Here is a 16,067-nt window from a genome sequence, read left to right as displayed (position 1 = left end):
CAGACCTTTGCAGTTGAAAACTGATGTGATTAAATAAATCAGAAAGCAAATTAACTGCAAATTAAAGTTTCACAAATGAGATTTGCCATTTTAACTGCCGAGTTACTGAGAAAATCTCCAAAGTAGATTATTGACACAGTGCAGAACCAGTCCTCAGTAACATAAATGATTATGGGGATTGCAGGTTCAATTTGAGAACGGGACATTCAGTGCTGCTGAGTCCAGAATATTCTGAAGATATAGCTAGTGTAGTTTATCATGCACTTTTGTGTTTGAAAGTGTTACAGTGAGTTGTTCGTGACTGTCTCGCAGCTTTTCTAGTTACTTTGTGTCTGATGTCTTGATTTACAGGAGTTTACTTTGGCCTTGAGGCTGCTGTGTTTGGGTGAATAATGATTGTGTAGTCAGATTTAATGTGAACAATTGTGTTCTCGTAGTATTCCTGCATGTGAATAGTACTTCATCAGCATTTTACATATTGTTGATGGCATTCTTCTAGATGTAAAAGTCCATCTGCCGATTGTGGAGTTTAGTAGTATTGCATATGTTATAATTTGTGACATTTCAAAATGGGAGAAAAGCAGTGCACATTTTTATACTGAAAATCACTGTCCTTCAGGATTCCCAGGTCATTGGGCCACCGGGTGGATTTATTGTCTGCAAAACTTCTTGTTAAAATGTAGAAGGTTGGTGGGATTTTAAAAGCTGCAGTGAAACTACTCTTCTGGAGTTTGATGCAAGTTTTCCTGTCTCTTAAGAATGTTCACAGATTAGTTCAGATGTCATATAATGTGCTGCTAAGTACATGTAGGTTTTTTATGACAAATTTGTTGTCCAGAGCAGCAGCAGTTCTAACCTAGATGTCACTCAAAGTGCCAGTAAACTCTTTCTGTACTAATCCTGAGCCTTTCTGCGTGAAATTGCATTGTTAAGATCTTGGTTCATTGGAAGCAGAGATGATCATGTTGAAGGTAGTCTGTGCTTACTTGAGGCTAAGTGTGAGTTCTTTGATTACTGTTTCCTTTCTCTCTTCCTTCTCTATTTTTTTTGCATCTGAGAATATTTCTCTTTGCTGTGCTCTAGCGACATGTTTATCCACAGCAACGGAGACAGAACCTACTAATTTTTACTGATTCTCTTCTGTACTTTTCCTTTGACCAGTGGGTATGATGAGATGGAACAATAGGCCTCTGCTTGAACCTTAGATCTGAAGAAGTAGTTTATAAGCTGAGTTGTATAAATAAAAACTTCAGACAGAACCCTCTTTTCCAGGCTTTTAATGTGATTTAAACCACTGGTCTTTTTGAGAGCCTGGGGACTGTCCTGCGTCTCACTGTAATGAGTCAGCTACAAACTTTACAATGCTATCTAGCCACATTCATGATATGGTTAGAGTTAGTTTGCTCTGGGGAAGTTGTGACTCAGTCCCTCTAACAAACATCCTTTTTCACTAATCCAGAGAAATCTGCCTGTGATGAATTCCTTTTATCCAGCCCAGGTGTCTCATTGATTTCAAAAGTTAAAAGCCATGCCTGTTCTGCCAGCAGACTCAGCCCAAACCAGTGACAAACATTTTCTTTGGATTTCAAAGTTTTGTTTTAAAAATAAACACAGAGCATAGTATTAGCATAGTTTGGTCCATTGTTAGATATCCATTTATGAAAGAAGTATCATGTAAGCCCTTACCGTCTTTATTTTGGTTTTTTACTGTCTTGTGTTATTATGAGGCAACTGAATAGACTTCAAGTTTTTATAGTATCAGAACTGTTTTAGGAGGTTCAATTTTCTAGATAAATATTTCCCATAAGGCCTGACAATCTAATGACCTGCATGGAAGTTATTGCTTAGAATTAGTCTTCTAACAGATAAAGTTTCAGTTTCTGAGCTTGTCTTTGTCAATACATTTCATTGCATATTTCAAAAATTAGTATTCGCTTTTACTCAGAAGTGCCATTTCAGGTAGTTGAATTATCAGCCAAGGAGGTGGTTTTTTTTTGTTACATCTTCTGTGTAGATAATTATATTCAAAATACTATTTTTGGTTTTATTTGTGTAGTTTTGTCTTCAGGAACTAAGGCGGCAGTTTCCTGGGAGCCACAGAGTTAAACGATTGACTGGAATGCGATTTGAAGCTATGGAAAGGTAAAACCTGAATTAAAAAAAAAATTAGTTTCTGTCTGGAAAGGTGTTTTTCTTAAAAAGGCATTCAGGCACTACAAAAACGTGGCAAAGCAATGCTGGCTGGTTTCTTTATAGAAAATAATGGTGTGCATGATCATATTACAATGTTTAGACACCTTTTTATTGCATTTTTGCATGTATTTTGCAGCGTTACATTTTTTGCAGTCTTCCCATCGGACTTTGTAGATTAGAAATATCTCTTACTTGACAGTATAAGTCATTGTACAGTAAAAGCACCAGGCACTTTTCTGGCAAAGTCTGAGAGATATAAGTTTCATCTTACAGAGCTAAAGCAGCATGTGAAAATCAGTGCCAGCATTTTTTTGCCTTCATTGTTCTCCGATGCTCCTAATTACTGCAGGATGTAGCTCTTTTTCCTTGTTTTCTGAGTGTGGATAAATCCAGTAGAACTTAAGAAGGATTAAATCTATAGCGTTTGTTATAGAAACAGCTCAAAAAATGTATAGAATAGAATGGCAGAATTTAAAACTCAGACTGATCTTTTTGAAATATCCTGTAGAAGCATTACAACATACTAAGTTTAACAGGAATTATTAAAGTAATGAACAGCTTAAAACTTTACAGCTTTACAAGATTGATGACCTCAGGGCTTGACACTGGCCTTTATTGCCTGCCTTTCTCCTTGCGTACATCTTTGATATCAACATTCTGTTCTAAAGCACTTTTCTTGGGTGTTGAGAAGGTCTTCCAGTGCCTTTGAATGCTAGGAAGTCTGTTCCTTGCTACATTTTGCATGCAGTATTAGTGGGATTTGGAGCCTCTGGGCCATCTTGATAAGAAGGAATTAGAATTTAGAAGTAAACTCTATATGTTTGGGTTTTTTTTAATATATTTATTTAGGAGATGTTCTTCATGCACTACATTCTTGCAAAATTAACTGTAAAGATGTGATTTGTTATGAGCCACTGATGAGCTTGGATCAAAAAGAGTGGATAACTGGACTCCACAACCACAGGAGTAGTCATACTATCCATATTTCACACTCACTTTGTATCAAATAAACATTCATGAGGAATTTCCATTGAACTTAGCTCTCTTTGTGTCTTCATTGGATATAGGGTAGGAAGACAGTGAGAGAATGGCAGCAGATTTTCCACCATCCCAAAACCTGTTCAGACAGGCAGTTCCCTGATCAGATGATAAGTCTGTTCAGGCTTTTGTGAGTACATGGAAGATGTTTGTGCAGTAGTCATCTTCCACAAAGATCTGTTCCCATGCAATAACATGTGTTGTTTCAGCTATGCAGTGCTATTGCACCATAGTTTTCTGAAGATGCTCATAAAAATTCTTGACAAAATGTCCCGGTTGAGATCCTTGAGATTGGAATATCAGGGGAGCAGAAGCATTAATGAAAGCTAAGGTTTCATCTTCATAGATTTTCTTCAGAAGTCAGAGAAGAAAGAGGCTTCAGCTCTGGGTGCTCTTGAACCTGTTTGCAGATGCTGTAAGCCATGCCCTGAAGAACCCTGTCTCTCTCCACTGATAGTAAATGAAGCCTGTGGAGACTTAGGCTGGATTTTCATTCAGAAGTGAGCTTCTTTTTAAATTTAAGTGACTTCTAGGATCTAGGAAGGATCCTGTCATCTCCAGCAGGAAGAGGAAACAGTGAAGAACATCCCAGTAGACGTTTGCTAATCATAAGAACAGTATTCTGGAACTTCACACTGTAAAGCTGGGATTATGGCCATCATGTTCAGTATTAAAAAATACATTTGATGTAGTAGCAACTAATAGGGAACATGAAACCAGCATTTTACAGCACGTCTGCTCAAGTCTGTAGCAGTCACCTACTCCTGCTTTTGTGCTTCCTTTCACGTTTGTTCTCTTACCTCATGGTAACTGAACTGGACAGCTGAGCAGTTGTCAGCAGTGCTTAGGGAGCCGTGAGAGTACATAAATAGGTGTCCAAGGTAAGAAGGGGATGTGTAGCATCAAAATCAATCATCAGTACCTCTGAAAAACCAGTTGTTGAAATATACATGAAGACACAAAGTGTGCCCTAGTTATGTGGTGCTAGCACAACAGCTGTGTAGTCAGTCAGATGTGTTTTGGATTGAATTACTTCGTATGTCCAGTTTGGGTCATGTACACAGCTGGTTGAACACACAGATCTGTTTCCCAGAAGATTTAAAGTGCTTATAGTGGACAGAGTAAACAGTTATGAGCATGCTTTAAATAGCTGAATTAATAAAACCTATATAGTGATGGTGGAAAACATTTTCTTTCAAGATTTGTGGTATAGTCTAGGGGTGGGCTCTTGTGTGAATCCTCCCATTTTACTGCATTTTACTGTATGGGGCTGCTTATACTTTATAAAATCATAACAGAAGAAACTTACATAAAGTTTTAAATTACAGCAGTGAAGCAAAAAGACATTATTTTGGATGGCCTTTCAAATTTTAAGGTTTCTTTTTCTTGGGAGGGGTGAAAGGGAGAGTTAGGATGTGATGATTTTACCTATTTGGTATAGAAAAAGAAAGAACAGACAGGAGAATATGAAACTGGGTGTAAAATACCTAAGTTGTTGCTGAAACGGTATTCCATGAAGCAGTTATGTATTTTTATAACTAGTGACATAAAATACTGCAGTTCATACAAAATTCTCGAGTGTTATGTATGAATATAGTTTGCTTAAATATATTCAGTGTAAAAAGTACAGGGGATTTATTAACTCTTGCAAGGACAGTCAAAATGTCAGGAGTTCTGTCTTAGCAGAAATAAATGCAAATGATTTCTTTGAACAGGTATGACGATGCTATCCAGTTATATGATAGAATTTTACAAGAAGATTCAACTAACACAGTAAGTTTAAAATATTTTTCTGAACTGCAGTGGTTTGTTGTTTGAAGTTGTGATTATGTTTTGTGGGTTTCAGTGTGGAAAAATATGTCTGTATTACTATATTTCCTTTAGTTTCCTAGTATAATAACCTGTGTTACCTTAATTAGAACAAATGAGATTAGTTTCATGATGAGAAGGTGTAATATATATAATACCTGCTTAAACATTGAATTTAGAAGACAGGATTATAACTAGAAACCTTTCCAGCAGTCTTGGTAGAGTTTAGTTTGAGCCTTTCAGCTTTTACATTTTTCCCTGAATATTCACTCTTTAAAGGACCAGTACAGCCTGCCATGTGTCTTCTCTCTTCCTAATGCTTAATCTTAAAGATTAAGTATGAAAACAGTCAGGTGGTGCTTGAATAGCAGTTATTTTTATGTATTGTCTGGGTGACTTTACTAGCTTTCAAATCAAAATGCTATAAAACTTGCCAATTGTATAAAACAAAATCTGAGGCAGACTGTACTTTTCATTTAAGCTTTTTTTTGAATACTGGTTGTAAAAGCTGCCTTGAGCTATTAGATGCCAAAATCAGTGTCTAGGGAAACTTGTAGCAATATATTTTCATGCATTATTTTCCACAAGGATAAAACTAGAAATACGAAGTCAAATTTTTCTGTTGCATGTTGCAAAGTCATTATTAATCATTGTCTGAGCGTATATGTTTGTCTGTATTACTTGATTTCGAGGAACTGGTTCTCTTTGTTGGGCAAACTTCTATTGGGGATGTTCTAGCAGTCTTGTGTAAACCTTCCTTGGTGTGTTTTGAACCTCTGCCTTTCTTCAGTCAGCTTATTTGATGTGGTCTGTTATTCAGGAGGGGAAAACCCACAGAAACACATATAAATGGGCTTCACTAGGTTATGCCAGAGATGGATATAGAAGTGCCATCACTTAAACTAGGTAAACCATTTAAAAAAAAAACACAAAACACATCAAAAAAAAACTTTAAAAAGCAACAACTAAACCCCACCCAAACACACCAAATCAGAAAATTATTTTCAAAGCAACACATCTGAAAATGTTAATACTGAGTTAAGCACTCGGGACAACAGTGGTAGATTAAACTCTGTGTCTTTTAGCAGTTGTAGAACTCATATTTTTTGTGCAAGGATAAAAAGAACTATTTCAATTCTTCAGTCTTTTATTTTTTGCCCTCCCTAGAGCAGTAATACTTAAACTATGTTTTGTGAGACAAGTGTAGGTCATCTGAAGTTGTTCTTTGAAAGTCCATAGTGTTTTTGAGTAGAAGTTTGAGTACAAGGTGCATAGCTGCCTGCGATAAATGGTGGATTTTATCAGTGTATGGCCCAAAGAGTTTCAGAGACACTATCTCTTCAGAGTCATGTTAAGACAAGATGGAACCCATTTGCCGTGAATCCCCAAGAACAGGTCACCTAGGTGCACATTTTACGATGCTTTGCTGAAGCCAGTGGAAAACGAAGCACCGTATTACAATGACCTCTGTAGACCACAGATCTTTGGAGTGTGCATTTTTGGCAATTTGACTGTTCAGCTGTCTCAACATGGCTAACGTCATCTGAGCGGTTTGTGGATGGTTTTATAAAACAAAATTATATATTTAAATAATATGCATGACTGTTACCTAATTTGGATCACCGCCTTAAGAAGATCATAAAGATCTATGACATGATAAAGTTTAGAAGCATAAGATGTAAATATTAGAACAGCTGCATGATCCATTTGATTTCTTAAGATCTGAGAATAGAAGTGGTGTGTGTAAAATGCAAAGCAAAGGTTCCTTGCTTTGTTACGGTAGAATAGGTTGGTTAAGCCTTGCATGTGAAGAGTGAAAGTTAAATAGAAAGTTTTGATAAATTGTTGTGTACAGATTTCTTTGTGTCTTTTACCTGTTGATTATGCCATGCACACATGTGGCTGCTGTAGGAGAATAAATATTTTAAGATTTTAAAAAAGAAACTGTTGCTGAGTTTGTCTTGGCACTCCTTACCTTGTAGCAATTTCTTCTGGTCTGCTGACACAGAGTTGTTTTTATACATTAAACATTTTGGCAAGTGCTGTAAGTGATACGTGGACATTTTTTCACATGAATCATGTAAAAATCATACTTTGCATCAACTGACAGTTTCAAATAGAAGCATGGAAAAAGTTTTTTCAAAAAAACATTTATTTTAGACACCTAGCAGACTTTTCCATCGTGAAAAGTGAACTTTGAACTCAGATTATGTAATGGACACTTACACTTTCAGATGAAGTTTTGTTACATACAAAATGCTGAAATTAAGATAACAGTAATTATTTTATTTCCTTTCTTAGGAGAGAATTCAAAGTAGTCTTTGTTTGTTTTTTAAAAAAATGACCATTTCTCAGTGTTTTAGTCTGAGCTTGCTTGCTGAAAAAGGCGACTCATTTGACAATGGAACAATGTTAATACTGTCACTTGAGAGAATGTGTTTCATTTTTCAGAGCATGTAGGCATTGAGTAAGAGCCTGTTCCTTCTCTAAGGATTTTAACAGTAATGAATGAGATGTGACTCCTGTGAAAAGTACAACTTGTGTGCATTTTATATAGGGTAAGAATGGGAACCTTTTCCTTTCTCATCCATTTTGGTTGAAATGAAGGCTTATTAAGGCTGTAGAACATTTTCCATTTTAGAGTCTTTTTTATTAATTAAAATTTAATGTAGTATTCATTTGAAAATTTTTATACTGGTGCTGAGCAGTGGCTGCATTGTTTATAGATCTTTAGATAAAGTGCTTAGTCGGTTTCTCAGGACAGAGTAAGAGGGGCATTGTTTTTTTAGCAGGGTTGGTAGAAAGGACTTTTTTGGGGGTTTTTTGCTGTTGTTAATGTATTTCATTGAGAAATCCTGACCTGCTTTGGAGGAAAGCCTTTTAATTAGAGCTAAATATTTTTGTCAGTGAGGCCCTTCTCAAGGTGGCCTGTTCTGGAGTGCAAAGAAATTGATGATGAGAAAGGATATAGAGTTCATGTGTACAAGACTGAGATTGGTGTCTAACCCACTCCACTGTCATCCTAGTGCATCTCCAGTTTCTCCTGATTCTTCAGCTCAGCCATCAAGAAGATTGCAGAGCACTTGGCCAACATCAGGAGAAAGTGAGATAAAGCACAAAGTTCTGCCTTAATTCTAATCCACAGAAAATGTGATGTCTTTATAGGGATAATTCTGCTGTTTTTCTTGCTGCTTTTTCAACTAAGCTTTTAATACAACAAGACACCATATGTGCTTACTTAGCTTAGGCGATGTGGATAATCTTATTAACTTCATGGGTCTAGTAATATGATTGTGTGAACAAAGTATTAAAAATTAGAATTTTCAGAACAAGATAATGTGCTTGGTGAAGCTGTTGTCTTTCAGGCTTTCGTAAAATACTTCACTAACTCTTGTTTATGGGGGTGGGCAGGAACAAGTTTCTTCATATGGTAGCATGAGGTTACACTTTTCTGTACTATTTTGATACTCTTTCTAGCCAAGATGGACATGTTTCAGACAGGCACAGGAGGTTGTTGAGATGCAGATACTAGAAAGGTTCAGAGCAAAATCTTAGTACTTAGTGTCATGTAAACAGGCAGCAATTCTATATTACGAGTATCTGAGTTCATTCTTCCTAGCATCTCGTTCTGCCATTGTGCATTACTACCATCTTGACTGTATAGGTAATTTTTTCGCCCAGTTTCTTGTCTCTGCTAAATAAGATGAGAATAATGAGCACCAGGACTGAGCATTTATTTGTCGTATGAACAGTGATAATTCTTTGAAACTCCTGCAGTAGCTGTGAATTCATTTTGAACAGAGACCTCCTGTGAAGTTCTTACAGCTTTTTACATTTACCTACAGGCTGCTTTAAGTTGCAGAAAGGAAAATTGCTCATCAAATGAAGGATCTACTAATAGGGGTAACTTTCTGAGGTGGCGTGTATGTTTCACTAGATATATTGCTAGCACTGCCAGGAAAGATACAGCTAGTCCTCAATTTAAATATGTATAGTGGTAGTTTTAAAGGGAATCAAAAAAGGTAGTTTGGCATTGTATCTGTTGCAGGATGGAGTTGGTGAAATGTGTGAAGAGCTGCAGCTCTTGCTGCAGATAGTCCCCAGGGGGACTGATGGTTCAACTGGAGATGCGCTACATGGATCCTAAAGGAATGTTTTCTTCTTTTAACAGAGCATATTTTACCTTTGCAAGGGTTTTCTTGTTTCTTGTTCAGTCATGATTGGTGGAGAGAGAACAGAGTGCATTCCAGTACTTTTCCTGTTTTACTTCTGTAAGCGTAGCACTTTTAAATGTTGCTGGAGATTTTGTCCCTTGAAATTAAGTGTTTGAGAACATAAGAACAGCTGTTCTGAAGTTGTGCCACAAGTCCTGTTTCTGACAGTGACCAATAGCAGATGCCAGGAGAGGTGTATAAGAACAGGGCAATCACAGGTTGCTCTGGTCTGTTCTGCCCGTTTCTCTTCATCTTCATGTTACAGTTTTGCTGTGTCAGAAGTGGTAACTGTTTCTAATAGTTCTGATGAAATGTCTGTGTTGATTTATTATTTTTTAACTGTTTTTTGAATTTCTGTAAGTTTGGTGTGCATGTGTCTACATCATTCAGAAATTATGAAAAAATCATTACGGAATTTCATAATTTCTTAATGGATTGGGCACAAATCTACACACACACACCCCTTCAATCTGACAATTGTATTTAACACTCTTAATGCGTCTTGTTACGGTCAATGGTTCTTTTTCTGTTCACTTTATTCATGCTCATGATTTTAGGGATCTTTTACATTTTTCTTCCTTCTAAGCTGAGAAGTCCCCATCTGTTCAGAAATTCTTGTTGCCATACTGTGCCCTGAAACCCTGGTGAAAGTGTCCTTTCTGTTTGTTTGGTTTTTTTTCTGTATTTGGGTGAGGAAGGAGAGGACAGAACTGCAGTCAGTATTAAAAATGAAGGAGCATTATGGAGTTACACAATGGCAAAGTGATACCACTGATGTGTTTGCTTCTGTATTCTTTTCTGATACTGGAATGATCACAGTTGTTTTTTATTTTTAAAGACCTCTTCTGAACATTGAACTGACGTTCTGTAGAACTGTGTATTGCAACTCTAGCGCCTCCTTCCTAACTGGGCAAATTCGGACAGCTTATATGTGTACTTTCAAGTAGTATTGTTTTACCCTACATGCGACCCTTTATCTAGTTTAAATTTCAGGGGCTGTTTTATTGTGCTGACATACACTGTTGTGAATGCTGTTCTTTGCCGTTGGCTTTTATTCTTTATACTTGCGTTACTCATCATCAGTTAACTTTAGCACATCGCTGTTCATTCCCTTGTTAGATTATTTGTGAAGATGCTGTGCAGTAGCAGTTTTTAGCACAGGCGACTGGGATTCTCAGTGCAGAGAAGTCACTGGTGGACAAGAATTCTATTCTCCTCTATTTCATAACTTTTGACAAATCTGTTTATCCATGTGATGACCTTCCCCTCTTGTGCTGTGGTGGCTTAGTTTCCTTCAGAGATTTCTGCTTCAGAGTGAAAGGTCTTGTTGAAGTTATTTTTGAAGTCACAGTTGACTTTTATATGGATCTTTATTAATCCACACTCTTAGTAACTCCTTTGGAGAACTCCAGTGGAACAGAAGCCTAACTTTCCTCTGCGTGAGCTGTTCTTACTCTTCTTTGGTGTATAACATTTTTCATGTTTTCCAATGCCAGGCTTTAGCTCTTTAGCCTTTATAGCTTCTACCAATTTGCTGTGTGCTGGTGTTCGACTTTATGGGCTGTTGTTTATTGGATTCCCCCTAGAATCCTGTAAAGTTACATTCACCATTGCTACTTATGTTTTGACATGTTCAACTCAGCAGCTCTCTGTGCCTGCATAGATTAATTCGCAAGATTTGGCCCGATTTAACTGTCTTCCATGCCTAACTCTGAAAAAAACTTACATCTGGTAAGAATACATTCATTACTGTGGTTGTATTCAGATTATGTGCTATTTTTTGATGTCTATAATATCTTCCCGTTGTTGTTGTTGTAGATGTTTACACTTGTTTTGATTTGCATATTGCGATTCGAAGGAAATTATTCTAATGTATCAAAATTAGACCAAATTCATATTTTCTGAAGTGTTAAATCCTTGATAAAGACAAATTTTAAAAATTGGAGGAATTTTAAGATGCAAAATGTGATTTAACACTGCAACAGTTATACAGATAGAAAATAGTTCCTTTCTTAGAGGTGTCAGTCCCTGAAATTTTTCCTACTAATACGTTCTTTGCAACCATTAAATTTACAACAATCTGAAGACTCTGTCTTGATACGTTTTACTAATAAAATGCAGAAGTTGATAAATGTTCAACTCTTCACTTCACTTTGAGTCTGCTTAATGCTAATTAAAAAGAATCATGACAAATGGAGGATTAGTTCTTGTGCCAGATTGGGGATTATTAGTCTTTATAAAGAAATAGATTAGAAAGGTTCACTGTTTAATAAGTATGTGACATACTGAAGTACCTTCGTCCATATGATACTGATTATGGTATAAGTGTTTCTTTAACATAGCATATATCTTTCAATTAAGAATGCTAGTTTTACAGAATCAGCCAATAACCATTCTAGCGTTTTGTATTAAATGCTGGAAAATTGATAGGAGGGACTCCGTGTCATAAGTTCTGCATGTTCAAACACTGCAGATCTTATTGCAGCGCTGAGAGTTTTGTCTTTTGCTTTTGATTTAAGGTGGAAGGAGAAATGAGGTTGAGTTCATTTTTGTATCAGGCTTGCTCTTAAAAATCTTACTGTTGTGATGAAAAGAACTGAGAAGTTTAAACATTATTTTTTTACCTTTATGAACATAATTGCTATAACTATTTTAGTATGCTTTGTAGATTTAAAAATTATCTCAGATCTTGTAGTTAAAAGTTTTTCGTTAATATTCTTAGTGGACTTGAAATTAATGATTGAACAGATTTGCACTCTGCATTTTGCAGTTTTTCAGTGTCTTGCAGTAGGTCCCCTAAAAGTTGGCTTATATTTTGAAATGTGAGATTTTTACCCAAAAGAGGCCTGAAACATAATAAAACAGATAAAATTGCCTGCTTTTCTTATATCAGCTGATACTAAAGCAGGTAATAAATCAGATATATGAAATAAATGCTAGGTAAAGTTTCTGTAGAGTTGGTGGGAGTCTGGCTTTCCTTATCAAAAACCTACTTTTTTTGACTCATAAAGTGGTTACTAGTGTTGGCAGTGTTCTGCACAGTAAAGCATTTAGTTTAATTTGATGGAAATAAGTAAAATGTGATGCTATGCATGTAAATTGTCATTAGTTATACTGCTTTCCTCAGGACGCTCAGTAAGTATGCTGAGTGTGAGCCCCAGCTCACTGAGGAGGAAGCTGGTACACAGGGAGCTAGATGGGGACTCAGGGACAATACAAATCAAAATAAGAACTAGAAGTTTACAGCACACAAAATGGCCCATGCCTTGTTTTCAGTGCAGGCCTTTTCATATATGTTGTTCTTAGAGTCAGATTCTATTTTTTAAAAATCCTGATAGTCTTTATGATTAAAAAAAAAAAAAACACCCTAGGAAGTGAAATGGGAGAGTAGCCTGTGAATACAGATGAAAGCAATAGCAGTTTGCTTTTCTGTCTATTTTTTAGCCTGTCTTATCACTCCTTGGAATCATAGGTCCGAATACTTCAGTTCTAGTGAACACCTATGAGTATGCCTCTTGGCAATGTGGTCGGAATATTTGTGTTATAATTTTGTTTATATGATGGAAAACTAATAATAGCTTTAAAAAACCCTACACCCTCACCGACTTCTTCGCAGCTTAAAGAAACTTAAAAAAATTCTGTGCTACTATACGTTTTGTTCATCCTCTGAATGCCAGCACTGCTTTGAGTGGCTGAGCCTCCTTTTTGTACTAAGAGTTCTTTGTAAATAAACTTATCCTAGCATTTTTAAGGTTTATTTGAGGGTGAAGAGAGTGCAGATTTCAAGCCCAGATGCTGCTTTACTTTTGGTGATAAAGAAGGTGGATAAAAAAGGAAGTTGTAAATACTGTTTTTCCTCAACTAAGAAACAAGTGTAATTTTGAAGTCGTGGGATTTGGTGCAGTTTAGAAGCAGATACATTCTGTCTAATGGATATGTAATTCATTTAACTCCTCAATGCTACCATCAGAACATGTTAATTATGTTTAATCCTCTTATCCTCATTATTTGATTGCATTAGATGATATGCTTGTTACAAGTAAACATCAGTTTATATTTGTGACTAGGAATAGTTGTAGCTTTTCATAAATTAATGTCTTGAGGTTCCAGTGATTTATGTTACTTAGGAGTGCTGTGGTTAAGGAATAAAGCAGCCATGGAGAAAATCTGTTTCCAGATTCTTTTGGAGGACTGACTTGCATGCGATTGAAGGAGTTGCATTAGAAACAAAAGAGTGGCTTATGTAGACTGTTCCTGTTTGCCCTTGCAAATTAAGTTGGTGGATGCAATGATTGATTTTATATATTAAGCACATGATTTCAGTTCTCAAGTAGTTTAGTTTTGATCAGTCTCTTGATTTTTTTTTTCTTTACGTTTTGAAAATAACAACGGAATTTTTAATCCAAAAGCTACATTTTAAACTAGGGAGTCTGTTACCTGCAAAAAACCAGAATATTCTGTATTCGTAAGCCGTAATTGCATGATACACTCCTTTGGCTGTGCACGCTGTTATCCTCTCTTCCCATTCTTTCGTGTTTCAGGCTCAGTGGGCAGGTCACTGGGCTGTGTATAATGTCAGCCTTGGGTAGTGAGTTTAACTCTGCCCTGGTGTTCCCACCATAGCAAGGATGCTGACCTGCTTTGTGAAATGCTTTGAGACCTCTTCATAAAATGTGGTAGAGAACAATGGTTTTGTTGGGGTTTTTTTTTTGTTTAGTAATAGTAGTGATATGATAAACATGTGGGATTATTTTTATATTAAAAAGTAAGTTTAATTGCACTGCTAGCTTTATTTTAAAAACTCAAAAATAAAGAGTGTATGTTGTTGTAGTGATAAATGTGGTCAGCAGTTAAAATGTCCCGAGTCAGTTACGGATTTTAGCTGGGTGTCTCCCAGTAAAAGTAGAACGATGAATTCACAGGTTGCAGTTTGATAAAGCAGCAGTGGAAAAAATGACTGAGTAAACCTACCACACTGCCTGTGTCCTGATTTGTCTCCTGGTTGTTCTGATGAATTTTCTGTCTGCGTGTGCCTTACATTTAAGCAGAAGAGTGAAATATTTTTTCCTCACTTGAGTCATTTTCGCTGAATTTTCGTTGAATAGATGTTTGTGGGGAAGGTGAAGGGGATGAACTCAAAGGAAAGAATTAACTTACAGCTAGTGTTAAAAAGCATTTTTAGCTGTGCTGTTTTGGTAGCTTGAACTAGTTTACTTAAATGTTACACTTATCTTCTTCTGGAAGTAATTAATTTGTTCAAATGATGATCAAAGGATAAGAAACAATTTAAGAGAAGATGGTTAAGTTTAAAATACTGTAGAAATACAAGAACTCTTTTGGGATATATGTGACTGATTTTAGGAAGATACATCATGAAGAAACTAATTTCAGAGCTATCTTAAATTCGAAGATCAAAGTTGTTTAAGGTTTAGGTGAAGAGTTGTCCATTCCCATGCTGTCAAGAATTCCGTAAGGTAATACCCAACTATATAACCTTTTCATAAGATACGAGATGGGATGAGAGCTATGAGGGGAATAAGCAGTGGGACTTCATTACTGGAAAATTGTGCTTGCTTTTTTTTTCCTCTCTTTTCATTAATACTATCTCATGGAGAAATGGCCTGTGAGTGTGTGTGTACACAGATACATCACGCACACCGGACAGTCTGTCTTGTTGTGTCTGACTACAGTGGTTGTGATCACCCAGGAAAACAGGGGTTATAGACAAGGCAGGAGGCTGATGGCATTCATTCTTTGAGGCATGTTATGCTGGAATTCGGTTCTACTTTCATTCTATCAGATTCCTGATCTGGTGGCTTTCAGGCTGGCTGAGATGTAGAGCTGTATGCTCCAAACTCTGTCAGGCTGCTGGGAAGATGTCTGTTTTGAATTACACCTCAAATGTATCTTGACTCACAACTGCTAAAGGTCGGAAAACTGCTTTTAGAGAACTGTAACAAACATACTTCAGAAACTGGAATATTGAAGTACAGAACAATCAACTTAAAATTCTGTGTATTTTTTCTTGTGGTGGTTTGTAACAACTTTTAGGGAGGTCAAAATTTAAATATGTCATAATTCTTAAAACTGGTTTTTATATTGTGTATGTTGAAATACGTTTTCCACCCACATATGGAAGTACTATTCAGTTTTGCCATTGAAATGGCTGTTTTGTATTCCCTTTACATTGAAGAGCCTACTTTGTGCTCCAGGAATGATGAGACTTATATTATGAAATTGGTGTGTATTTAACATTAATTAAAGATGGCATTTGGCACTCCAACAACAATCTTTAAAAATGGCTAAAATCTATATACAGTGGCACCCAAGATGCCTCTGGGATTCTCTTAAGAGTCACCATCTCTCTTCTGTAGTCATGGATCTTGTGAATGACAAGGTGGGGGTCTTTGGAATGACTGAAGATTAGCATCCCCTGCTGTTTTGTAATTATCAGAATCTGGACAGTCATTTATTTTAATGAAATAATGCATACAGTTTGTGCTTCCAAAGAAAAGCATACATAATGTGATTGTAAGAAGAAGTTTTCAGTCTCTCAGTGGGATGTCATAGGGTATGTTTATAAACTTCAACCTAGCAGTTGCTCTGCAGTGGAATTCCACTGGTATTGAGATAATAATTTGCACAGTCAAATTGCTTTCTTTACAAAAACCCAGGGAATTGTGAGACCCTAATCCTTTATTAATGTCAACCCATAGGCAGCAAGAAAGCGTAAGATTGCCATTCGAAAAGCCCAGGGGAAAAATCTTGAGGCCATCCGAGAGCTGAATGAGTATCTGGAACAGTGAGTGTCTT

General features: G+C 36.4%; 1 protein-coding gene across 2 annotated transcripts in view; it reads left to right on the top strand.

Moving 5' to 3' along the window:
- Positions 1 to 16,067, top strand: part of EMC2 (ER membrane protein complex subunit 2) — a 42,016-nt gene that overhangs the window by 11,825 nt on the left and 14,124 nt on the right. For both annotated transcript variants that reach the window (XM_080381571.1, XM_080381570.1), the window contains exons 4-6: positions 2,057 to 2,142; positions 4,947 to 5,004; positions 15,971 to 16,056. In XM_080381571.1, the coding sequence (XP_080237697.1) occupies positions 2,057 to 2,142; positions 4,947 to 5,004; positions 15,971 to 16,056 (230 nt within the window). The remainder of the gene's footprint in view (positions 1 to 2,056; positions 2,143 to 4,946; positions 5,005 to 15,970; positions 16,057 to 16,067) is intronic.

This window comes from Falco punctatus (genome assembly GCF_963210335.1).
Source record: "Falco punctatus genome assembly, chromosome: 3".
NCBI lineage: Eukaryota > Metazoa > Chordata > Aves > Falconiformes > Falconidae > Falco > Falco punctatus.
This window is presented reverse-complemented; position numbering and strand designations above follow the sequence as displayed.